We start from the raw sequence: 24,676 nt of genomic DNA on the forward strand, positions 1-24,676 counted from the left end.
GGCGCGTCCATCTGGAACATACGAAGGTCCCCCTTCTCCACGCCTGCGCCGGCACAGCAGGGCGGCAGTCTGTCGTGGGTGATGCGGTAGAAGTTGCTGTCTTGGTATCATTCTCACGTGTGCTCCTCCACCAGGAAAGTCGACCTTTTTATATTTTTAAAAGATGTTTGTATTTTTGGCTGGTTATTCATATTCTTATTTTTTTTTTCTATTTGCCTTTGGGGTTTTTTTTCTTATTGGTTATAACTTGTTTTTAATTTCCTGGTTTGATATTTGTCTTCTGAGGTTGTTTATAGTGGGTTTTGCCATGGAGAAATATTTTTTTCTTATTTCAATGTAGTCAGACATATATATATATATATATATATATATATATATATTAATATATTTTATTAATTTTTTAGAGAGGAAGGGAGAGGGATAGAGAGTTAGAAACATCGATGAGAGAGAAACATAGATCAGCTGCCTCCTGCACACTCCCTACTGGGGATGTGCCCGCAACCAAGGTACATGCCCTTGACCAGAATCGAACCTGGGACCCTTGAGTCCGCAGACCAACGCTCTATCCACTGAGCCACACCGGTTAGGGCTATTTTTTTAATAGCTTCTGGTTTGTGCATCATACTGGAAGACTATCCACATTCTACATAAAAAACACTTGCCTGTGCTTTCTTCTTAAACGTTTACGGTTTGATTCCTTAACCATCAAAGGCTGGATCCATGTGTATCCTGTAAGATGCAGGTTGGAATTTAGTTGGATTTTCACTTGTTAGCCGTCATTGAAAAAATAAACATGAAGCCCCAGTGTGGCTGGTGGTTGAGCAGCGACCTATGAACCAGGTCACAGTTGGATTCCGGGTCAGGGCACAGGCCAGGGTTGCGGGCTCCACCCCCAGTGTGGGGTGTGCAGGAGGCAGCCGATCCATGATTCTCTCTCATCACTGATGTTTGTCTCCCTCTCCCCCTCTCCCTTGCTCTCCCTGAAGTCCATAAAAACATACTTAATAAATAAACATTAAAAATGACCGAATAGACTTACAGAAAAGTGCAGAGAGCACTAGCACAGTTGGGTGGAACTTCACCAAGCGAAGAAGTGGAGGTAGCAGAGTCCCAGCACCTCCTCCCCCCCCCCACCCCGTCCCCTGGCCACTGCCCCCCGCCTCCCTAAAGGAGAAGGCATCGTTAGACGCTGCTTTCTCTCCGTGTTCGCTGTCAAGCGGTGGGACATGGCTCTCTGGAAGCGCGAGGAGTGGCGGACACGTGGCATGAGGTGTCCCGGTGGTGATTCGGGGAAATAAAAATCGAACCCCTGCACCGCTCTCTCCGAGGAGGGGGCCTCGGGCACCCCAGACACGGTAGCTGCCGGCACATAGTCACCCTGAGTGACGAGGAGCTGGAGCTCGCTGGCGCCACAGCTACGCGGCGGGGCGATGCCAGCCCCCAAGGTCGCCGCCCGGGGCTCGGGGCCGGATCTGGAGACCTCGGTCCCCTAAAGAGGGCACCCCCCAGGAGTTTCAGTGGGGAGAGGGGAACCCCACACTCCCGTGGGTCCAAAGAGAGAAGAGGCCGCCCCCCATTCCAGGTGACTTACTCAGGACAGAGCCAGCCCCGGGGGGATCCCCCCCGCCCCCCAGTCTTCACCAGCGTCAGCAGCCCAGGCGGCTGTGCCAGTCTCTGGACAGGGAGCTTCGACCGTGACCTTCCTCGCGACCCCTTGCGACGCCGCTCTAAAGAGTGTATTTTAAGGGAGGCTGGAGTATTGGGGGGGGGGTGTCCCCTCCAGGCACGCGCATGTCTGATGCTCAGCAACAAAACCCTCAGAGCACCCCACGTGCGCCCCGCGCCCTGGTGGGCGTCGTGCAACAGCCCCGCCGCGGGAGCTCGTGCGGGGGTTCGGGGTTCCGGCACGGGACCCGCTTTCCGTTGGGGGCAGGTCGGAAAGGAAGCGCGCAGCTGGGGAGAAAGAACTTTATTTCCAACCGGAGCCGGGGGCGGGGCCAGGGGCGGACCTGGGGGCGGGGCCCGGGGCGGGGCCGGGGGCGGAAGAAGCGGGTCTTGGGGCGGGCTCTTTGGGACAGGGGAGGCCCCAGGTCCCCCGGCCTCGCGGCCCCCTGCGGAGCCGGTGGCGGATGGCCGGTAGCCACGGACGCTTCTCCGGGAGCCGCGGGCCGGCCCTGGGCTTCGGGGCGGCAGGGCCCCGCGGCCGCCTCAGGACGGAGGGCAGCCCGAGTGCGGGGCCGGCTTTCCCGCCGCCCACAGCTCTCCGTCGCCTCCTTTGGCACCTGGGGAGGGACAAGGGGCTCCAGGAGGGGTTCGGGCTGCAAGCCAGCAAGGGTGCCGCCCCCGCCCGCGCCCGCGCCCCGTCCTGTGTGTGGCGGCGGGGCCGGGAGGCACTGAGCCCGCGGGCACAGGCAGCCTCCCTCGTCCGCAGCAGGCCCCCCTCGGCCCCCGCGCTCGCAGGAGGCCGTCTGAGTGTTGGACGGCTCGGCTCTCAGCCAGCCCGCGGCCCCTCCCCCCTCTCCTTTCCACCCTCTGACCCTCCAGGCCCAACCAGTCCAAGCCCCCATCTGGTCCCTCCTTGTCTGGGTCCCTGAACCTCTGCTGTCTCTCTTCTGTCCCACTTTCCCTATTCCTGCCTCTCTCCGTCCCACGGCCCCCTCCCTAGACCTCTCCTCGGTCTCTCCCTCCTCGGGTCCCTCTGACTTCCTCTCCTGCGGTCTGCCGCGCCCTCCTTCCTGCCCCCCCACAACCCGACCCTCAACCAGAGGCGGCTGGGACCTTGGGGCAGGTTCTGAGTGTCCTGGGCTCTGGCATTGGGGATGGGAGCAGCAGTGGCGGTGGGGACGGGGCTGAACGAGAGCAGCAGCAGCATCAGGACCAGTGGGCCCCACATGGCGAGGCAGTCGGGGCTGCAGGGAAGGGCGAGAGGGTGACGGGTGGGTGGTCAGAGGCTCCACCCTTGCTTGGTCCGGGCGCCTCCTCCCACCCTGCCCAACCTCTCCCCTCCCCTCTCCCCTCCCCTCTTCCCCCTTCCCATCGCCCCAGAGGCCCGCCCTCACTCGCAGGGCTCAGTCACCCTCACCTGTCCACAGCCCGGTCACCAGCCTCGGGATCCCCAAGGACTGTTAGATGCAGGCAGTTGAGGGAGCGGCTACTGGAGCTCTGGGTGCCGGCTCGAGCCCAAACCACGCCCCCACTGCTGACCACGCCTCTGCCTCGAACCACGCCCACCCACTGTTACACCCGCCCCTCGCGATGACCACGCCCCCAGGACATAACCACACCCCCATTCTGTAACCACACCCTTAGAGTCCAGACAAGTCCTCGCCCACTGGACACACCCCCGCCCCCCGCCACAACCGGCCACACCCCTAAGCCGGAGCCACCCTTACGTGGAGCGAGGCCCTGGAGTCCCATCCCACCGTGTCCCTCTTCCCAGATGCCAGTCCCAACCCTGACTTGAGCCCCCAGCCCGGGCGTCCCAGAAGCCCGGCGCCTGCGGGTTCTCATGTGCGGGAGCTCGCGGGTCTGTGCAGCTCTCTCCCGGTCACCCCTCTGTCCTGCGGGTTCCGGCTAGCTCCCTGGCCCCCTGAACGCTGTCTCCTCCACTCGGAGACCATCCAGCTGCTCGGGGTGGGGGGCCCTTCCCCGCACTGTGGCCTGCGGTCTCTCCCGGCAGTGCGCTGGGGCAACCACAGGGGTCACTTTCTCTTCTCTCCGGGGTCACTGGCCCGCACCTCATGTCCAATGTCTGAGCGCGTGATCTCATCTGTTTTGTCCAGTTTTTTGGTTGTTTAGGCAGGAGGGTAAGTCTGGTACTGGCTAGGAATGGGAGATGACAAGTCTGTTATGTTTGGGTGATGGGCTCTTCAAAGAACCTTTTCACATTATTATCTTTAATATTCTTAATTTCATTTTAGTGGTTTGGATGTTTCCGACCATTCCTGTTCAGAGCTCCGACCTTTCTTTCGAGGTCATTTTGTGTTTTGTTGTGTTTTTTGTTTTTTTTTGTTTTTTTTTTTCCCATACGTGACATTCACTCACACTCTCCCCCCTTCATCCGGGGAGTCTCCCCCACTTTGGAGCTTCCTGGGATGCGGCTGAAATCTCCACTTCTGCCCTTTTCGTTTCCTTTCTTCTCATTGAACCTCTTCCCACACCCTCTGGAGCAGCTCCGAACCCCGGCTCATCGGACTGACTGCATCTTTTCCTTTTCTCTTGTCTGATCCACATCACAATATTAGGCAGAAAAAAAATGTCTCCTTGGAAACTGAGCGACACACACCCAGAGTCTTTGTAGATGCTGAGTCCGTCCCCTCTTTTGAACTGTTTCTAACTCAGCACAGCCCAGCCCTGTCTTTGCGAAGGTTGCTTGAGCTCAGGCGCTCCGGGTCCTGCCTCGGTGGCTGCAGTCCTCAGCTGTCCCTCTGCCGGGATGTTTCTCCGGGGCTCCCGCCGTCCCGGCGGAGGACAGGCCAAGCACACCGCCCGTTCTGTGTGGGTTAGTGGAGGACAAACGTGGCCCAGAACCCACCACGGCAGGCTGGGATTGCCGACCTCCCTGGGCACCCCTCCCAGGCCGCAAAGATCGCCCCTCCCTTCCTTTCTAGGATCCTCACTAAACGTCACCTGTCTTCTGCTGCGGTGACAGCGCGCCGTGGGGGGCGCGGAGGAACACGCCGCCTGCACGCCAGCCGCCACCTGCACGCCGGCCGCCACCTGCACGCCAGCCACCACCTGCACACCTGCCGCGGCCTGCACGCCAGCAGCCGCCTGCACACCTGACGCCGCCTGCACACCTGACGCCGCCTGCACGCCAGCAGCCGCCTGCACACCTGCCACCACCTGCACGCCGGCCGCCACCTGCATACCTGACGCCGCCTGAACGCCGGCCGCCACCTGCACACCTGACGCCACCTGCACGCCAGCCGCCACCTGCACACCTGCCGCGGCCCACATGCGGGGGGCGCAGCACCGAGCAAGCGCTCCTCCGGGTCCACCGCGTCGGCAGGGCCGCAATGACTCGATGGGCGCATGCGTGGAGAAAAGGGTGCGTTTCCCAAGTTTTGCTCGCAGACGCCACGCTATTTGCACGTTTCTTCCCTCCCACGTGCTACACCTTCTCCGCCAAGACAGCCTTCCCTCTGGGGACTTTTGACATGATTCCCACTCCGCTCCCCCGGCTCACAAGGCAATGGCCGTTCACCGATTTGCCAGGAACTATGAACTCTTTCACGTGAGGGGGAATTTTTTGCCACGACGACCACTGAGGCAATTGGGAGGAGGGATGCACATTTTGCTTCGTTTCTCCGTGGCCAGCATCCAGTTTAATTTGGGGAGCGCTGTAACGGGTCACTCATGTCCCCTCCGTGAAGGCTGCGTGGGCGACATTTCTGCATCATCCGGGACGGATCCGAACAGTGGGTGACCTTCTGTCCTCAGCCATAAGCAGTCTTGCACTGCTTTTTGATCCATCTGAGAGACTTGAGAGACAAACTGGAGAAGTTAACTGACCCCAAGCTGAGCAGCAGTAAAAATGGGGGTGGACAAGGGCCCTCATGACGACAGGAGCCGGCTGTGTGGAAGCCGAGCAGCGGCCTGGCTGGACCACGCGCCTAGTGGGTGAGCCCGGCCAGGAACAGGCAGCCAACGCGGGGATCGGTCCCTATCTCGCCGCTGACCCCTCCCCCAGCAGGGGGCGCAGTTCATCTGTTCGCACTTCCGGCTCCAGCGAGCAGGGGAAGGGGAAGTAAAACCAAGGACACGCCCCGGCAAATGTCATCTGTGCCATCGGCTGAGCCCAACCAAGAGCTCTACTTTTTAATATATATTTTTATTGATTTCCGAGAGGCAAACATCAATGATGAGAATCACTGATCAGCTGCCTCCTGCACGCCCCCCCCTCCCCACTGGGGATCAAGCCCACAACTGGGGCATGTGCCCTTGACTGGACTTGAACCCAGGACCCTTCAGTCCACAGGCTGACGCTCTATCCCCTGAGCCAAACTGGCTAGGGCAAGAGCTCTATTTTTTTTTTGGTGCAAAGTCTTAGTTAACTTTTTCCTTTACCCACTCACATTGGCGCTGATAACTGTGTATCTGAAAGGATTACCTGAAACCTTTTAAATATACTTTTTTTTCCCCATCAAATCAAACTCACCACTGTATTTATTTACCTCAAAGAAAGGTCAGCTCTGTGACAGGGAAAAGATGCACCCTGTTCTCAGAAGCGTGAACCATTTGAGAAAAGAGGAAACGTTCACACACATTAGCTCTTTATTGAAGAGGCAGTTCAGACCCATTTATAGATGCAAAGGGCAGGATGACAAAATATGTAATGACCCGTCACCTTTCCAATATTTTACTTAAAATATACATTATAGTAATTAAGCTTTATGGTCACAGTGTAGGAAATCTTAGCAGTTGCCATGGAAACTACTATAAAGAGTATTTCCTGCACGGAATTATGCAAAATCTACCATTTACTTCCTGTTCTGCAGCATATTCATACTCATCTAGAAAAATATGGCAAGAGCGCTGAGCCACAGAAATGGTAGACATTTGTGATTTTAAACACTTTTTATGGAAGTCTAACACACATGCAGACACACAACACACATATCCCGAGTGCACAGAACACTGGGATATTCAGCACCACATTTCAAATAGAACGTACGCCGCCAGCGAGCGGCCCTCCCCCACCCCCCCGGCCTGTGCCCAGGCCAACCGCTCTCCTGATGTCTAAGTGCATAGACACGTTTTGCCTGCTCCTATTGTAAATAGAAGGAATCGTCCACGATGTTCGCTTTTGTGTCTGGATTCTGTCATTGGACTTTATTTGTGAAATTAAGCTGCATCATTGTATGCGACTTCTCTCTGCCTTACAGCATTCTGAAGGGAAATATCCCACTGAAGTTCATGCACCCCCCTGCATATATGCCTTCAGGGAGCTCAGGGTTTGCGTTCTACACCACGAACATTCCAGTCCATGTCCTTGGGTGGACAGCCCGGGTTTCTGCTAGGTTTGGGAAAAGGGTTCGGCTTGAAGTACTGGATTTCCAAAATGGTTCTAGCAACTGGCAATGCCAGCGGCAGCATGGACTTCCTGTTGCTTACATTCTTGCCAACACATGATCCTTTCCCATGCTTTTCACGCTAACCACTTCAGGGGTGGGTAGGAGGACCACATGAAGGACCTGTCCTGGAACTCATGCACCAGGGATGTCTCTCTGTTTTGCAACTGTTTTTGTTTTTACCTTGAAAGCATGGTCCGGTAAGCTTTTCCCTAGGCACTTGAGGATTTTTGATGCTACTGTAAGTGGTATTGCTTCCAAATTCTTCATTTCCTATGTTTACTGCTGGTATATTAAAGCAATTTTTCATAATGAATTTGTATGCAGGGACCTTGCTGAATTTACTCATTAATTCTAATTATCTGTGTAATTCTCAGACTTTTCTACATACAAAATCATGTCATTTGTCATTTGCAATAGTTTTATTTCATTCTAAACCTTAAGCCTTTGGATTACGTGTCTCCCCTTACTTTCTTGGCTAGGTCCGTCTGCATAATTATCTATATATATAAAAGGCTAATATGCTAAGTGTCCTTCCGCCTGGTCATGATGATGCGCACTGACCACCAGGGGGCAGATGCTCAAAGCAGGAGCTGCTGAGCTGCAGTGACTTGGCAGCGGTGGTTCTCAGGTGACGCACCCTGAAACCAGAGGAGGGGGCCCAATTGCTCTCGGGGCCGCGTGATTCCACCTACGGCCGTGGGTTATGTTCTTGCTGGGGCACGGTTGGCCCCAAATCTGGTTTACCGCACACGTGCATTTGCATTCCACACCCTGTATGACAGCAACTTTGCAGAGTGCCCTCTCGCACTCTGGACCCCTCGGGAGATGTCGGAGAGCCGGTTTCGGCTTGATCCCTGCAGGCCAGGCAGAGGGACTCTACCTGCTGGAGGGAACCTGCTCACTCTGAAGATGCCGGGAGGGACTGCGGGAGGTTGGCTCCAGGGCTCGTCCGGCCCGTCTAGACCAGTCCCGTCCCACCGGCCACCTTCTAATTAATTTCCTTTCAATGTGCATGAATCTGTGCACAGGTCACTAGTACTGAATAAAATTAGTGACAGTAGATATCCTTGTCTGTTCTTTGTTTTTTTTTTAATCTTGGGAGAAAACTTTCAATATTTCCCCACTAAGCATGTTGCTGACTGTAGTTTAAGATACTCTGTATCCCACTGAAGAAGCTCCTTTCTACCCAGTTTGTTAAGAATACAGGTGAATGGTGATGTCACCACATTCGCTTCCTGCCTGCTAGATTACTTTCCTTCATGTGGCATCACGGTTACTGATTTTTTATTATTAAATTCTCCCCTTCCTGGAGTAAGACATATCTGATCACTCTGTCTGCCCTGGACGGGGTCATGCAACCACTATGAAAGAGCTACAGGCAATCAAAATGGATCATCACGACTGGTTTAGACTAATCAGGACTTACCCTCTGAGTCATGTTAAGAAATGATAGACACCAAACTCTTCCATCAAGGCAAGAGAAGAGCAAGTACATCAAGTTAATAAAAAAATGTCTGCTAGAAACTTGTATTAATTGGTTCCAAAATACTGGAAATGAGGGGCAGTGCACAAAATAATGACACTGTATTCACATCAAATAAAAGTATAGATAACGTTTCAGAATTACATAATACTGGCACACTGCACAATCAAATGTATGGGTTAAAAAACAGGAGTGGGATCAGAGCTGGGCATATTTTATAGAGTAAGAGCAGCAGAGTTGTCCTTATCTATTGTTTATGAAAATAGTATGTTTTAAAACCTTTTTTTGCTCAAATGTAGTTGAAAAATACAAAAATCACTATTGGTGAGGCATTTATTAGAAACCCATTTATAAGTGCCTGAAAATAATAGAAAGTTATGCATTTAACTATTTTGTACCTGTCAAACATCTCACCAACATTTTGCCATTTTAATACTCAAATAAGAATACTGCCTTTTCATAAATTATTCAAATCCAAACTTGCATAGTTATTAGATTGCATTTTAAAACATGATAGAAACTTCCATATAGGTATTTAATGCTACTGACCTTATTATCAAGTCCTGATGATTTAAAAACTTCATTTTATACAATAAAGGTTTAGAGGTGATAGTTTCTGATATCTTTCCTATAAACATGTGATTTTACATCAGAAATATGGCTTTTGGTATAACAATTTCCAAGACAAAATATTTTTCCACATTTATAAATTTTGACAGACTTTGCCTTGGTATGACTCCCTGATATGTAAATACAACTTTAGTCCAAAATAAATATTAAATATTTATAAAATTGACTCCTGTATAAATTATCTAGTGTCCAATGAGTTGTAGCATGTTGCTGAAGGCATTTCTTCCTGTTGCCTTCTTAGGACTCTCCTCTGTGAAAAGTCAGATGAAAATGAACCTAACGTCTGAATCTTTTCCCCATTCAAAAACATGAACTCTCAGATCATATCTGACTCCAAGTCATTATTCAGAGGGTTTTTCTAAAATGAGGTCTGACTTTCACAGGAGATTTCCCTCATCGAGTACATTCACATTCCCCCGCCTATGGATTCTCTGGTGGCTGTTGAAGGCTGATCTGTGGTGGAATTTTTTCCCACATTCATTACATTCATAGGGCTTCTCTCCTGAATGAGTTCTGTAATGCACAGTGAGGTACGACTTCTGGGAAAAGACTTTTCCACATTCATTACATTCATAGGGTTTCTCTCCTGAATGGCTTCTATAATGTACAGTGAGGTTTGACATCCGAGAGAAGACTTTTCCACATTTACTACATTCGTAAGGCTTCTCTCCTGAATGAATTCTATGATGTATGGTGAGATACGACTTCTGAGAAAAGAACTTTCCACATTCATAACACTCATAGGGCTTCTCTCCTGTGTGTACTCTCTGGTGTCTAAAGAGGGATGAATTATGGGAGAAGGTTTTCCCACATTCGCTACATCCATAGGGCTTCTCTTCTGAATGACTTCTATAATGTACAGTGTAGTATGACAAATCAGAGAACAATTTTCCACATATATTACATTCATAGGATTTCTCTCCTTCTGGAAGTGACTGGTGTCCATCAAAAGCTGAATTTTCAAGGAAAGTTCTTCCACATTCATTACATTCATAGGGCTTCTCTCCTAAAGGAGTTGTATGATGGTCAGTAAGATATGAGAATTGAGAAAACTTTCCACATTCACTACATTCAAGGGGTTTCTCATCCGTGTGTACTTTCCGATGTCTAATGAAGGCTGAATTCAAATTGAAGGTTTTGCCACACTCATTACACTCATAGGGTTTCTCTTCTAAATGGCTTCTATAATGTATAGTGAGGTATGACACTCGAGAAAAGAATTTTCCACACTCACTACATTGATAAGGTTTCTCTCCTGTGTGTGTTCTCTGATGTGTAATAAGGGTAGATTTTCGGTAGTAGGACTTCCCACATTCATTACATTTATAGAGTTTCTCTCCTGTGTGTGTTCTCTGATGGTCACTGAGGGCTGACTTGCGGGAGAAGGATTTCCCACACTCATTGCATGGATAGGGTCTCTCCCCTGAATGATTTCTCTGGTGGAGGGTGAGATGCGTCTTCTGGCAGAAGGTTTTGCCACATTCACTACATTCATAGGGTTTCTCTCCTGAATGAGTTCTCAAATGTTGAGTGAGATGTAACTTCTGACAGAAGGTTTTCCCACATTCGTTACATTTATAGGGTTTCTCCTCTAAGTGTGATCTCCGATGTACAGTGAGGGTTCCCTTTTGGCTGAAGGATTTGCCACATACATTACATGCATAAGGTTTCTCTCCTGTGTGAGCCCTCTGATGTATAATGAATTTTGACTTTTTACAGAAGGATTTCCCACATTCACTGCATTCGAAGGGCTTCATTTCCATCTGTGATCTCTGATACATATTAAAATTGGACATCTGGAGAAAGTCTGGTCCAGAGTCACTCCACTCACAGGGCTTCTCCCCGATATAAGCTCTCTTATGACTGATGAAGACGGTTTCATTGTCTAAGGCTTCCATGCATTCATTATACTCAAAGGGTTTCTCTAAAATATTAACTTTCTGAAGAATACTTTCTTCATTTTGAGAAAAGCCTTTCCCATTTTGATTAAATTCATAAGGTTTCTCTCCATGGTGTGTTTTCCCACATTCATTACACTCATCAGACTTCTTTCTTGCATAGCTTCCATCACCAATAATTAATTCTGAACTAGATTCTACATTTTTTCCACAAGAGACACAATTATGAGATATGCTTGAAGGAACAAAGTTTGCTTCTGTACTATAAGTTTTATCAAATGTATTCTCTCTCTCTTCAATTAAGGCTTTACTATTTATATAAACAGTTTGCCTTGAACGTTCATCTTCGTTTTCTTGGATTCTTTCTAATACATCATCAACTTTCTTGATTTCTTCTGAAAAGGAATAAAGTTAAAAAAAACCTTGTGAATCTGAATATACCAGCTACAGAATAGGAGTGGTACTCAAGTACCCTATTGTGGGGTTAACTCTTGGCTTTTAGGCCAATTTCCACAAATGAAAAATAACTCACGTGTATAATCCTCTTTTCCCCTTGATTTGTCATTCAAGAGAGACAGATACACACACAGACACACACACACACACACACACACACACACACACACAGGGGTAGAGCTAAGGGAGTCATGGGGAAAGATAAGGTGGGGTAGGACTCAGTGTTAGTGGATAAAGGAAGAATAAATTCACTTTGAATACAAGTAGCTTTGTTACTTTACAAATATGTTCAAAATTCTGGTATAAAAGGTAAAATAAACAAGCACAAGTGGTGAGCAGAGAACAAAGGCATTGGAAGAGTGCTAGATCCAGGCAGAGCAAACGGGGGCAGTGGGAGAACAGCAACGGCTAGATGTATATTCAAAGGAAACGTTCAAGGATGGATGACGCTTGGGAGAAAGAGATTACAATTTTACATTAAACGGTAAAATATCACTCCACAACAAGATTACCATAGTAACACCCTTACTAGCAGAGCTCCTCCCAGCCCCTTTGCTTTCTGTTCTGCACAGAAATCCCAAGAACATTCTAAAAGCTCCATTTTCCTCATGTTTAGAGATAGTCCCACAACCAGGGCCCCAACTCCCTAGCCTTGATCACATTCACCAGGAAGGAGAGTTCCCTGGCACATAACTGTCCCAACGACCTAAGAAAGACTGGACGGCAAGAGATCTCTCCAGTAAGATCGGCGCTCTGACGGGTGCACAGTCTTATGAACACTCACTGAACCTGTCTGCACAACAGAGCCCAGTGGTCAGGAGTGCTGGAACCCCACCACAAACACACTGCAAGCCGGGGACCTGAGCAGGTGACTTCACTGTGACGCCGGTTCGCTCGCTGAAATGCGGGCCAGAGCGCCTCCACCACAGGGTGGGGAACAGACTGATTTCGTTAGCACACGTCATCTGCTTAGAATATTTGGACACAAAACAAATGCTCATTAAGTTCCACCATTAATTTTCCTTCAATTTTCTAATTTAAACTTCCTAAGACCAGTCATGTCCCTGACACAATACCATAACTCAATTCTCAATACAAATAAGCGTTCCCACACTCCTGGGCTTCATTTGGTGCAAAACCTTAAATATCAGATTCCAAAAGTTGCCCCTAAAATCTGAACTTCTACGTAGGCATCTTACAGATTATGGGATCCTCTAAAGTACTGTTAGCTACCCTCACCCACACTCACCGCAATACCTAGAATCTGCTCTGAAACTTACAACACCTGAGCCCCAAAGCCCCAAATACAAACAGGAAAAATCTGAGAAGTTACCATTCACCAGTAAGATTTTTCATTACCTGGATTCACAGCATCCATTCAAACCAGCATCGCACTGGGCTTCCAAAACCCCTGTTCACACTTGTACATGCCATAAGCAAAGGGAGGTGGGACAGACCACAGCACTGGTGATCTGGAGGGTTCGTTCTGAGAATGAAGGGAGGCAGCGGACTGTCTCACTGGCACTGGCCTCTGTCAGGGAACGGCTGGACCACAGGTGAAGGGTTAGGTAGCAGCTGGATCCGCAGCATAAATACAAATTCAAAGTCCTAACAGTGGGGACCAGATGAACCCTTTTAAGAATCCAAAGAAAAGTAAAGGTGTGGGGAGCAGGTCCCAGGGTCAGCACTCCTGAGGAAGGCAGGAGGATGAACCACACCCGCTGATGAGACACACGCTTCCCGAACGGCTGCTGTGCACACAGGAGCAGCAAACAGACGACAGGAGCGAGCGATGGGGAGAGGAGGAGGCCGGCCAGTGTCACGCCCCAGATCAGCCAGGGACGCAGCTGGGGAGCAGTCAGCTCCTCCAAACAGCACCAGCACTCGCCTTGGGGGGTGGCTGGCCCCGGACCTCCGGGAGAGGACACGGTCGGCCTGTGAGTGCACGGGGCGGGCAGAGAAACGGGACAGAACACGAGCCTGAGGCACTTCACAAGGAAGGAAAGAAAATGAAGGTAGAGGGAACACGAAAGTCTCGAGGAAATTTTGCCAGACTTCTGAATGCCTGCAGACGAGGAAATCTGTGGTCACGGGAGCAGCTTAGTCACTGAGAACTCAGGAGCCAGAGGAGGGACCGGCTCCTCAGCGTGGAAATCCCGTGGACAATCACAAAGAAACTGTGGACGCGTGCGGGAGTGCGGCCCTCGGGTCCCGGAGCTGTGAGCAGGGCATCGAGGCACCGAGACACTGTGGCACTCCCAGAGGCCCGGGACCGTTTCTGAGAATGAACATTCCACTCACTCACCTGGACAACGCCGGCACGCAGAGTCACCGTCTGCCACCCACGGCTCCTCTCCCTGCTCCAACCTGGCGATCACACTGGGCTTGGCGCTGTCGTACCCTGTGGGGGGGGGGGGGGAAGGAGACGGGCTCGGAGCGGCTGCTCGGCTTCCGCGTCGCCGCAGGGAGGGCGCTGCCTCGGAGGCTGCAGTAAGGTGGCCTTTTGCACCTCATCGAAGGCAGAACTTTGTTTATTTTTTGTTAATCCTCACCCGAGGACATTTTTTCCCATTGATTTTTAGAGAGGGTGAACGGGACAGGGAGAGAGAGAGACATTGAAGTGAGAGAGACACATCAATTGATTGCCTCCCACACACACCATGACAGGGGCCAGGGATCGGACCTGCGATCCAGGTATATGCCCTTGACCAGGAATCGAACCCACAACCCTCTGGTGCACGGGCCAACCTCTAACCACTGAGCAACCCCAGCCAGGGCCAAAGTCAGAACTTTCTGATGGAGAAGCAGAGATACAAATACTCCACCTGGTGCCCAAAAGGAATTCCATCCTGTTTCTTCAAACTTGAGGCTAAAATCATTGAACTAGAAAGCCCCCCCACAGCAGCAGTTCAGGGAGCCGCTCTGCTCACCCACGGAGACGAGGTGGCTGTAGTTCTCCAGCATCACGTCCCTGTAGGTGGTCTTCTGCTCCGGGCCCAGCTGCTGCCACTCCTCCGGGGTGAAGTCCACGGCCACGTCCTTGAATGACACTGGCTCCTGTAAGAGCAGCGCGATGGGAATTGGGGGACGTGGACAAGGCGTCCGGGGACGAGAGCTTACCGAGCTCACTGGTAGAGGCAACCAGGGACCCGGTGTCCCTTTTACGTTACAGGTTGTGGAAGGGAAACAAACCATGTCAGAAACGCATGGCATCTGGGTTCCTTCTTGTGAAAAAAAATAATAACAAAACCCTCAAACCAAAGAGAAACGGTTTTCTGATTTGACAACAGGAGTATCTGAGCCTGGGGGCTCCGCTCCTGCTCTCAGAAGGCGGACATCCGACCCGCAGGCAGCAGGCGATGCGCACCCCCTTCACCCCTTGTTTCTTCAGGGGCCTTTGCCGGTGGCTCCTCCTCTTCCCTGCCTCTTGGTGCTGGCGCCGCGACCCTCCCTGGTCTTCCCACCCCCCCCCCCCCCCCCCCCCCCCCGCACACTCACGCTCCGGGTCCCCACTGCCAGCCCGGAGCCTCAGACTCAGTCACAGCGGCTCCCTGCACGACTAAGCTGCCCCTGCCTCCGGCTTTATCTCAGCACCACAGGCTCACAGCGAGAGGATCTGTTGTTTGCACGAATGCCCGAGGTGCTATTAGAGCGATGCATGCAAGAAGCAAATTATTGTCATTTCCTGTTGCAGCTCAGGCTCCGGGCTCTGCTGGGTATTCCACAGGAAGAGGAGGAGGGGCAAGAAGTGCCAATGGCAAAAACAGAAGCGGCACCAGCGCCAGGGCTGGCACGGGCAGAGGCAGGGGGCACTTGCTAAGGACAGCTTGTGCACAGTAGGAAGGGATTCTTTTTTTTAATATATTTTATTGATTTTTTACAGAGAGGAAGGGAGAGGGATAGAGAGTTAGAAACATCGACCAGCTGCCTCCTGCACACTCCCCACTGGGGATGTGCCCGCAACCAAGGTACATGCCCTTGACCGGAATCGAACCTGGGACCCTTCAGTCCACAGGCCGACGCTCTATCCACTGAGCCAAACCGGTTAGGGCAGTAGGAAGGGATTCTAATTCCAGTGTAAGCTGAACACACCCAATTACTCTCCGGCCCACGACAACCCAAAAGCCCAATTCAAAGAAACATGCCGATGGAGTCACCTCCCGGTAGCCCTGGACACACTGGCTGCCACAGCAGGCGTTCCTGAGGAACCCCCCGGGAGGCGGGGTAGGGCCGGTGAGAAACCAGAGCTGCGAACACGTTGGACAGGCAGGTGCTGGGCCGCAGCCCCGGTGACAGCAGACTCGCCCAGAGCCCCTGAGCGTCCCCAGGCCCGGCCAGAGGTCCCGTGGGCACGGCGCCGGGCCGACTGAGACCGGCCACAGGACACCGGGCGGCTCGGCACTTCCTGCTCTCCGTGCAGAGCAGCCAGATGAGGGTTAAATCTGGTGACACCTCTGTGGCCAAGACACAGGGGTACATCACACTCCAGACCCCCTAATTAGGGTGATGACATACTCACTGTCCAGGCAGAAAAGGTCTGTCGGGCAAATGGTCAGGCAGATGGGACAGCAGGACCGGAGGGTAACCCAAGGCCCTCTCAGCGAAGCAGGACACAGTCAACTCTCTGCATCCGAACGTGGGGGCTCTTCCCGGAGGCAACACTCAGGAGGCCAGTCTCCACATGAGCAGCCGAGCGGCCAGCGTGGCCAAATACTAGGGATGGAGAAACTGGAGCCCCGTGCTCTGTGGGTGTAAAGTGGGGCGGCTGCTGTGGACACAGGATGATGGTTCCTCAAAAAAGTCAAAACTAGAATGATCACTGACCCCGCAAGCCCACCTCTGGGTCCACAGCCCAAGAAACGGGAAGGACTTGAGGAGGTAGGTGTACCCCCCTCGTGCACAGCAGCATTATTCCCCCGGCTAAAGGGGGAGGTGACCAAGCGTCCATTACCGGATGACTGAGTAAGCAAGACGTGGTCTGCGCTCACATGGACACTGCTCAGCCTTAAAAAGAAGGAAACTTTGACAGCTGGTCCAACATGAATGCAGTTCAAGGACCGCATGCTAAGTGAAACGCCCCCATCACAAAGACACATGTGGGATTCCACTTGCACGAGGCCCTCAGAGGAGTCAGATTCACAGACAGGCAGGAGACGGGAGGTGCTGGGGGCTGGGGAGATGGGGAGTTCGTGTTCAACAAGGACAGAGTCTCAGTTTTGCAAGTTGAGAAGCATTCTGGAGATGGATGGCGGTAATGGCTGCGCAACCATGTGGATGTACTTAATGCCACTGAGCTGCAGCCTTTAAAGACGGTGAAGAGAGCAAGTTTTGTGTTATGTGCATTGTACACAAGAAAAAAATTGAGGGGAAAATGATGTGATACCAACCGAATTACACACATATCGCTCCCCATCCCTGCTGCAGCCATCCCCCCCATACAGGGGAGAGGAGCAAAACGGGCTCATTCGCCGATACGCTCACGTCAGCGGCAACAATTATTATCTCAAACACTGAAACTAAAAACGTCCAAAGTCACCAGCTGAGGAAAACAGTGTAAATAAAAGATAAACATCAAATGAATAATCCAACCACAATATGATCAAATTCATAAAGCAAACAACTTGTATAGCTTTATATTGATTTATGTTTTTAATAAATTCACATTATTTTGTATTGATTTATATTTTTAATAAATTAAGCAACATATCGCTTCCATAAAAAGAGAACAGTCTGCTAAGCAACAGTCACCAGAGGATACTTAGAAATTAAAGACTGCATTACTGAATTTTTTCAAGATCCTCAAGTAAGAAGCTTGAATAACAACTGAGACAATATATGTGAGGAAGTCTCTCAGAAATCAGAGACTGAAATGATGAAAGCAAACCTGAGATAAAACAACCAGACCCAACAGATCCAACGTTTTCAGAAAGACAGACGTGGGGGAGGAGCCACAGGAAGCGCTAAAGGCAGGATGGAAGCTGGTTCCGGAGCTGAAGACTCAGGCTCGCCCTCACTCAGAAGGGGCCATCTAACACCCAAAGGAGAATACTGGGGGGAGTACAGAGATCAGAAATTTCCTGATAAAATAGCCAAGAGGATAAGGGGAAAATCCAAAAAATTACAGAGGGAAAAAAATACCCTAGAGCCTTAGTAACTGACGTTTCTCATGGAGAGCAGCCCACAACTTTTAAAAGAAAACGATTTTGAAATCATGTAGACTTAATGATATTCTACAGGTATTTTCAGAAAAGCGAGACAACATATCTATGCTAACAAAAGGGTAATATGCTAATTAGACCAGGAGACCTTCCAGCCATCCTTCTGGACAAAGCCATGGTGGCGGGCCAAGGCAGAGGCGGTTAGGGGCGATCAGGCCAGGAGGGGAGGGCAGTTGGGGGCGAGAAGGCTGGCAGGCAGAGTGGTTAGGGGCGATCAAGCGGGCAGGCAGGTGAGCAGTTAGGATCCAGCGGTCCCAGATGGCGAGAAGGATGTCCGATTGCCGGTTTAGGCCCGATCCCTGTGGGGTCGGACATCCCCTGAGGAGTCCCGGATTGGAGAAGGTGCAGGCCGGGCTGAGGGACACCCCCTCCCGTGCATGAATTTCGTGCACCGGGCCTCTCGTTATCTAATAAAACAGCTGCCTGACAGCAGCGCACACTGTTCTCCACGGAAACCCGAGAGCGCCAGCAAAGAGGAGCGGGGCCCACGGAAACCTCAGGAGAGCCGCAAGCTCGGAGCCCAGTGCTGGTAAGGAGCAGCTTTAGGAACTGCATACGTTTAGGTCCTGTTTCAGGAGGGCAGCGCTCAGTAAACGAGTTCCATTTTCCTATTATTTACAAAGGCTGTGTCAACAAAGGGTCTCGACCCGCTGACACGGCCCCACTGTAGGTCCCACAGCTGCGATTCCCTGACGCAGAGGCCGAGCCGCCTGACAGCAAAGCAGGACATCCAGGATATTCCAGGACAAGCCAGGTGAGCTATCATAGCACCGGGAGGCGGCAATAACCTGGTGTAAGTTGGTCCACAAGGCAAGGAGGGGCAGGGTCAGAAGACTACTTCATCAGTAAGTAACACTGCATACCACTATCACTTATATCAACACAAATATCCAAAACAAAGTATTAGCAAACAGAATTCAGGACCAGATTGAAAAGATCACATACAATAGCTAAATGGGACTTACTCCAGGAATACAGACTAGTTTAATACCTGGCAATCCATTAATATACCATTAGAGTATGGACCAGAAGGAAAATCTTGTATCTGCAAAGATGCTGAAAGGCCTCTGGGAATATTCAAAATGCATCTGAATTTAACAAAGAAAACCCTCAAAAAATAGAAATTGATTGATATTTCACTAACATGAGTATATGTATATATTTACACATGAACTCTTATAATGTGCATAGTATGTGTGATATATGCATATGTATGTGATACATATATACATATCTATCTCCATCACACACAAGCACACATGTACACTTTTTAAATGAGTACAGGCACACACATGCTCGCACACACACATATGTATGCTTCTGTCCTCTCAAGTTCTAAAGTCAGATTTTTCTTTAATGGGAAGCACCAGCCATTCCGTGAGATGGAATTGCACCCGTGGGCCCCACAGGTCCCGCCGGCGAGGCCCAGCCTGGGGCAGGGAGGAGCACCGAGACAGAGGAGAGGAGAAAGGGCTGAATGGAATTCATAATCCCGACCGCAGCCTCCACCGGAAATTCAAAACAGGAAATGCTGGGAAACTGGCTAAACGGAAAGATGAGTGTGGATCGGATAAAGGCATTACATCAATGGTAAACTGCCTAAATTCAGTAACCGTGCCGAGAATATGTAAGAGAATGTTCTTGACCTTAGAAGGTTAAATCTGAAAGACAGGTTAAGGGGGCATGACATGACAGCCATTCTCCAAGAACTCAGAAATAAATGTAATACACACAGAGAGAAAACGATAAAGCCACTGTTAAAAATGTCAAAGCCTGGAGCGTCTCGGCAACAGGAACATGGAGTGCTTGTACAATCCTTGTGACTGTTCTGTAAATTTGAAGTTTTTCCAAATAAAATGTTGGATAAAAGGAACTACTATAAAATACAGAGGGAATGTTTCAAAAGGATGCAGAAACTCATGTGAGGGGATTCAAAGAGGGGCCCACTTAACCATCAGAAAGAGGAACAACTTGAATCCACCCAATTCCTTTAGCCCATGAGCTCACAGAGACGCAGACTGAGACGTGGAGCCCTGGCCCTCGGGAGCCGGCTCAGCGCTGTGGAAACTGTCCTTCCCGCATGAACCACAGGACCCAGCGGAGAGATGTTTTCCTTAGAAGAGGATCCCAGCTCGCAAACGAAGAAGAAACGGTAAGGAAGCATGTCACCATGTGGTCTCCCCTAGTGAATTCGTGGATCAGGACAACGAGTATCAGCCAACAGACGCTAACATCACGAGACAGGACAGGAAGGTAATAGGGCCTCCAGAAGGAAGAGGACAAATGTCACAGCACAGTCTTCCCAAAGGAACTGAACCTAAACCTGAGTAAATCTCCACGTCTCACTACCAACTTCACAAGGAGTACAGGGACTTTAAAAAGTAAAGTTACCACAGACAGCAATGCAATCAGCACAGTCCCGACGGTGGGAAATGGAGAATAAACAACCCAATTTAGTTTTTAAACATTTTAAAAGACTTTTTATTAATTTTTAGAGAGGAGGGGAGAAGGAGAGAGAAACATCAATCGGCTGCCTCCTGCATGCCCCCACTGGGGACTGAGCCCACAACCCGGGCATGTGCCCTGACCTGGAATCAACCAGCGACCTCTCAGTGCCCAACCGATTGAGCCACACGGGCCAGGGCACAACCCGATTTCCCAGAAATAACACGAGACATAAAGGGAAAGTTATTATTAAAAGAGGCCAATTGTAACATGGCCCCTACTTGTATCCCGATCGAAAAGAACAAATAAAACACCACTTAGAAAATGGAAATCTGGAACGCCGATCTTACATAACGAAGAACAGCATTGTGGATTATCCCCGCCCACCTTCGAAAGCCTCTCTATCCTTCAGAGATACGTAGGGAAATACAGGTCCGTTGTTTTGTTTTTAAGCCAAGGAAAGGGAGGAAGTATCAGTTTGGAAGAAACAGATGTCAAAGGCAGATGCATAGTCACGTGAGGAAAAGGACTGGCAAACGTCCAGCGGACTTGACGATAATGAGGTCCCTGCTAATCTTCACCAACAGGTGCAGGAAAGTGGGAGGGACTAAGCCAAGACCCTGAGGCCTGAAGTGGGGATGGGGAGTGAGGACACCCTGACTAGGGAAGACTTTTCTGTACTGTTTGCTGGGCGACCCAAGAGACAGACTAACAGGACTATCTAAGGGTGAGTAGGTCAGTGCCCTATGACTCCGATGTTACCCCTGGGTTAGGCAGGAACAATGGAAATGTGTCTATTTCGATCACAACATTTTTGGTGCCTGAAAAAAAACAAAATATTGTTCCCTTGGGCAGGAGGCCCCCTGCTTAAAAAAGCGAGTAGAGCCGAAACCGGTTTGGCTCAGTGGATAGAGCGTCGGCCTGCGGACTGAAGGGTCCCGGGTTCGATTCCGGTCAAGGGCATGTACCTTGGTTGCGGGCACATCCCCAGTGGGGGGTGTGCAGGAGGCAGCTGATCGATGTTTCTCTCTCATCGATGTTTCTAACTCTCTATCCCTCTCCCTTCCTCTCTGTAAAGTATCAATAAAATATATTAAAAAAAAAAAAAAAAAGCGAGTAGAAGCCCTATATTGCAATGACGCTCTGGTTGTTGTTATGAAAGCTATCCACGTGATATCAACTTCATTAGAGGAAAATTCCCAAGTCCTGGGAGATCTTTACAACCCACAACTAACAAGTCACAGAGTCGTCTACAAATCACATAATGGATGGTAGTTCCCTTTTCCTATGACGGTCAAGGGCACGGGCCGTATTTGCAGCTCAACCTCACTCGCCCTAAAGGATCATACTACCTGGACATGCGAATTCGACAACGGATGCTTGGTGCCGATCCGCCGACACTCTCTGAACTGCATTTCTCTCTGCTCCCGGTTTAAAGTATGGATCCTTATAAACTTCCTAAGCTGTCTTACAGAGCACAGTGGGAGAACTCACCTGGGACTCATGCATTTTCTGCTGCTCTTGGGAAAGTGTAGAGGATTGTTAACAGTGGACCTAGGGGAGAACAAGCAAGTCATTGAAGTCATGAGTACCCTGGCCCGCCTAGCCGGGAACCTTCTGCATAAGAATCACCACAGAAAACCTCATAAAATGATACCCTGTGAACACTCAAAAAGGGCTCAAGGGTGACAGAGGAGACACACCCCAACCATTGCCACGCCCGAAGGAGTGGAGGTAACCCGACAGGCTCCTCTCATTGGTGAACATCCACACTGACTCCGTTTTCACACAGCTGGCCACCATTACATAAAAGGTGTGTGTGTGTGTGTGTGTGTGGCGGGGGGGGGGGGGGGGGAATTCTGTTACACTGTTTTCCTATTTCTTACTTTTCTTTCCATTGTTAAAAATCAAGGAATACAGAGTATGTGCTCTCAGAAGGGGGGTGAATGTGCATGACGGCATGGTTTTGTTTACCCGACAAGACTTGGTTAGTGCTGCCCTCACTCTTTTAAGAAAACCGGCAGACAGTGGGCAGAACACGTGCCCTGGGAGTCTGAGTTCTGTTAGCAAGCCCCCTACACAAGGGCACCCCGGGCAGGCCACCGCCCTTCTCAGGCCCAAGCGCTTCCGCCGCCGTCACCGAGGCGGAGGACGCCCCCTGCAGGCTGACCTAATGCGCTGCACCGGGACTGCACAGGCGGCTCCAAGGGGAGTCGGCACACGCTTAGGCCAGTGAACACGGTCCTGGGGGACCTTTAGAGACACGTTTGGAACCTGGGGAGGGCGAGGCGTGTTGGGGTGCAGGGAAGGGGTGTTGGGGTGCAGGGAGGAGGGGCACCGTCGAAGCCCAGGCTGGGACCTCCTAGACCCCCAGGAGACAGGGAAGTCCCAAGTGCAGGGGGGGCGCCCACTCCCAGCAGCCTGCCCCTCCGGCTCAGACACGCGGATCCCCGGGGAGCGGTCCCCGCTCCCTCCCGCAAACTCGCGTGTCCTCGTCCGGGGCGAGTCCCCAGCCCTGCTCACTGCGGGCGGGAAGACCCCGAACTGCCCGGGGCCGCAAACGCACGACCCGTCCGTCGGGACTCGCTGACCTGCCCCAAGGCTCCCGAGGCGCCGCCGCTTCTCTCCCGGGGTCCCCGCCTCTGCGCCTCCCCAGCCGCGTCCCCGAGGAGCCGGCTCTGGGCCTTCGGGACACACTCACTCAGGAGGACGTCCCTCCCGGGGCCTCACCGCCCCGCGCGCCTCGGCCGGGCCGCCGCGATGCAGACGGGCCCAGCCCGACCCCGCCGCCGCCGCCCAGCTCCTCGGGCCTGGCCCGCGGGCTCCGGGGTCGCCTCCGGGGTCGCCGCTCCAGACTCCGCCCGCGCGCGCAAGCTCTTGAGCGCACAGCCCCGCGCCCGCTGGGTGGCGGCCCGACCGGACAGCGCCCAGCCCCGCAGGCCCCGGGATCCTCGCCCAACACAGGCCGAAGCTTGGGCACCAGGGGCAGCGGTGACCTGGGCTCGGACAGGAAGCGACAGCGGCGCTGCGGCAGGGCGCCTGCGCGTACACGCACACAGCCCGAGTGCACATGCGCACGAGGACGCCGGAAGTCGCCTGCCGGGGCCCACCCGGGGCAGCGGGACTCCATTTCCCATAAGTCTGCGTGCCGTCCCGTTAGGGAGCGTCTTCCAAGTCTCCAGCTGGTCCAGCGGTTGCGAAGCGCTGAGCGGGGAGAGCTGGCCGCCCGGGCGGGACGCCGGGTTCCCCGTAATTTAAAGGAACGTGTGTCATGTCGACGCTGCACCAGGTGTCTCGGCGCCCTGTCCTTTCGTTATATGAGAGCTTCAGGATTGGAATCAGGGACCACTACCAGCCCTGACAAACTAGGAAAGGGGTGTATCATGCTCACTTATAAGTGCGGCATTTAATTAAAATATTAGTAATGGAGTTGTGCGATAACAGCATGGAGTATTATCTGGATGCCTTCCCCCGTTGGGAAAAGGAAACCCACCCCTGACACACAGACAGGTTTCCTCCTGGGCTGCTCTTCACTCAGCTACTCACCTTTACAGCGCTGCTCCCAGCTCCTGAATCCCTGCATCCCCTGAGCTACTCCAGTGGCCTGTGAGCACCCCATTATTTCACTCCTCACTTCTTCCGTGTCTCCCGTCTCCCGGTCACAGTCCTGGCCTAAAACGTCCCTGGACCGGATGCAGGGGTGGGCAAACTTTTTGACTCGAGAGCCACAATGGGTTCTTAAACTGGACCGGAGGGCCGGAACAAAAGCATGGATGGAGTGTTTGTGTGAACTAATATAAATTCAAAGTAAAGGAGCAGAGGCGAGAGCAAGAGAACCGGATAGAACAGCCGGATCCGGCCCGCGGGCCGTAGTTTGCCCAAGTCTGGGATAGGGGCAGCACTAGAGTCCTGGGGACCAGCTGCAATCGTAAGAAATGTGAATCCTGCTCTGTGAACCCCAATTCCTTTGTTCCGATTAAAGAAGGCACATGCTCACCTGGCTGGGAGTTGCAGTGGGACCCGGGAGCTCACCTGGAAAGGCGGCCCATCCTCCCCATCCGGGAGCTGCCTATTATCCTGGGAAGATTAGCGACCTCGTTGCAGAAACCAGAGCCGCCAGCCCCTGGAAGACTCCCAGCCTTGGCATACCCAGAGGCCTTTGCAAATCTCCAGCCTGCATTACCTGTACCCTGCCCTTTTGGCATACCGTTTGCCTACTTCCCCATGTCATCTTTGTCCTCCTCCCCAATATAAGCAGCTGGCTAATGGTGGGGGGCCAGCAGATGTTTGTGGGTGGCCTGCTGCTCTCCCATGCTGCCGGCAGTCCTGGAATAAACGCTCATCTATGATTCAGCCCTGTCTCTGCTGAATTGGCTCAAGCAGTGGCAGGCGGCCTGGCCCCATTGGCTGTCCGGTTACAGACCCACACCTGTCCACCTGCCCGGCCACCGGAGCTCTGGCCGAGCTCCC

At 51.8% G+C, this 24,676-nt stretch overlaps 1 protein-coding gene across 4 annotated transcripts; it reads right to left on the bottom strand.

The window, feature by feature from the left end:
* Positions 1 to 1,892: 1,892 nt before the first annotated feature.
* Positions 1,893 to 23,202, bottom strand: LOC308249987 (RB-associated KRAB zinc finger protein-like). 4 transcript variants are annotated; one of them, XM_080672182.1, is made up of 5 exons: positions 22,908 to 23,202; positions 21,701 to 21,760; positions 14,474 to 14,600; positions 13,849 to 13,944; positions 8,875 to 11,482 (listed from the first exon to the last, which is right to left on the bottom strand). In XM_080672182.1, exons 2-5 carry the CDS (start codon positions 21,713 to 21,715, stop codon positions 9,567 to 9,569), a joined length of 2,154 nt encoding a protein of 717 aa, XP_080528308.1. In that variant the 5' UTR covers positions 21,716 to 21,760; positions 22,908 to 23,202; the 3' UTR covers positions 8,875 to 9,566. The 4 variants fall into 4 exon arrangements, 3 of the variants coding, with proteins under 3 accessions (XP_080528309.1, XP_080528308.1, XP_080528307.1); XM_080672181.1 differs by having other exon boundaries at positions 22,798 to 23,202; XR_013960809.1 differs by lacking the exons at positions 8,875 to 11,482; positions 21,701 to 21,760; positions 22,908 to 23,202 and adding exons at positions 1,893 to 2,282; positions 2,779 to 2,909 and having other exon boundaries at positions 14,474 to 14,951.
* Positions 23,203 to 24,676: the final 1,474 nt, after the last annotated feature.

Source organism: Plecotus auritus, assembly GCF_963455305.1.
Source record: "Plecotus auritus genome assembly, chromosome: 6".
NCBI classification, from domain to species: domain Eukaryota; kingdom Metazoa; phylum Chordata; class Mammalia; order Chiroptera; family Vespertilionidae; genus Plecotus; species Plecotus auritus.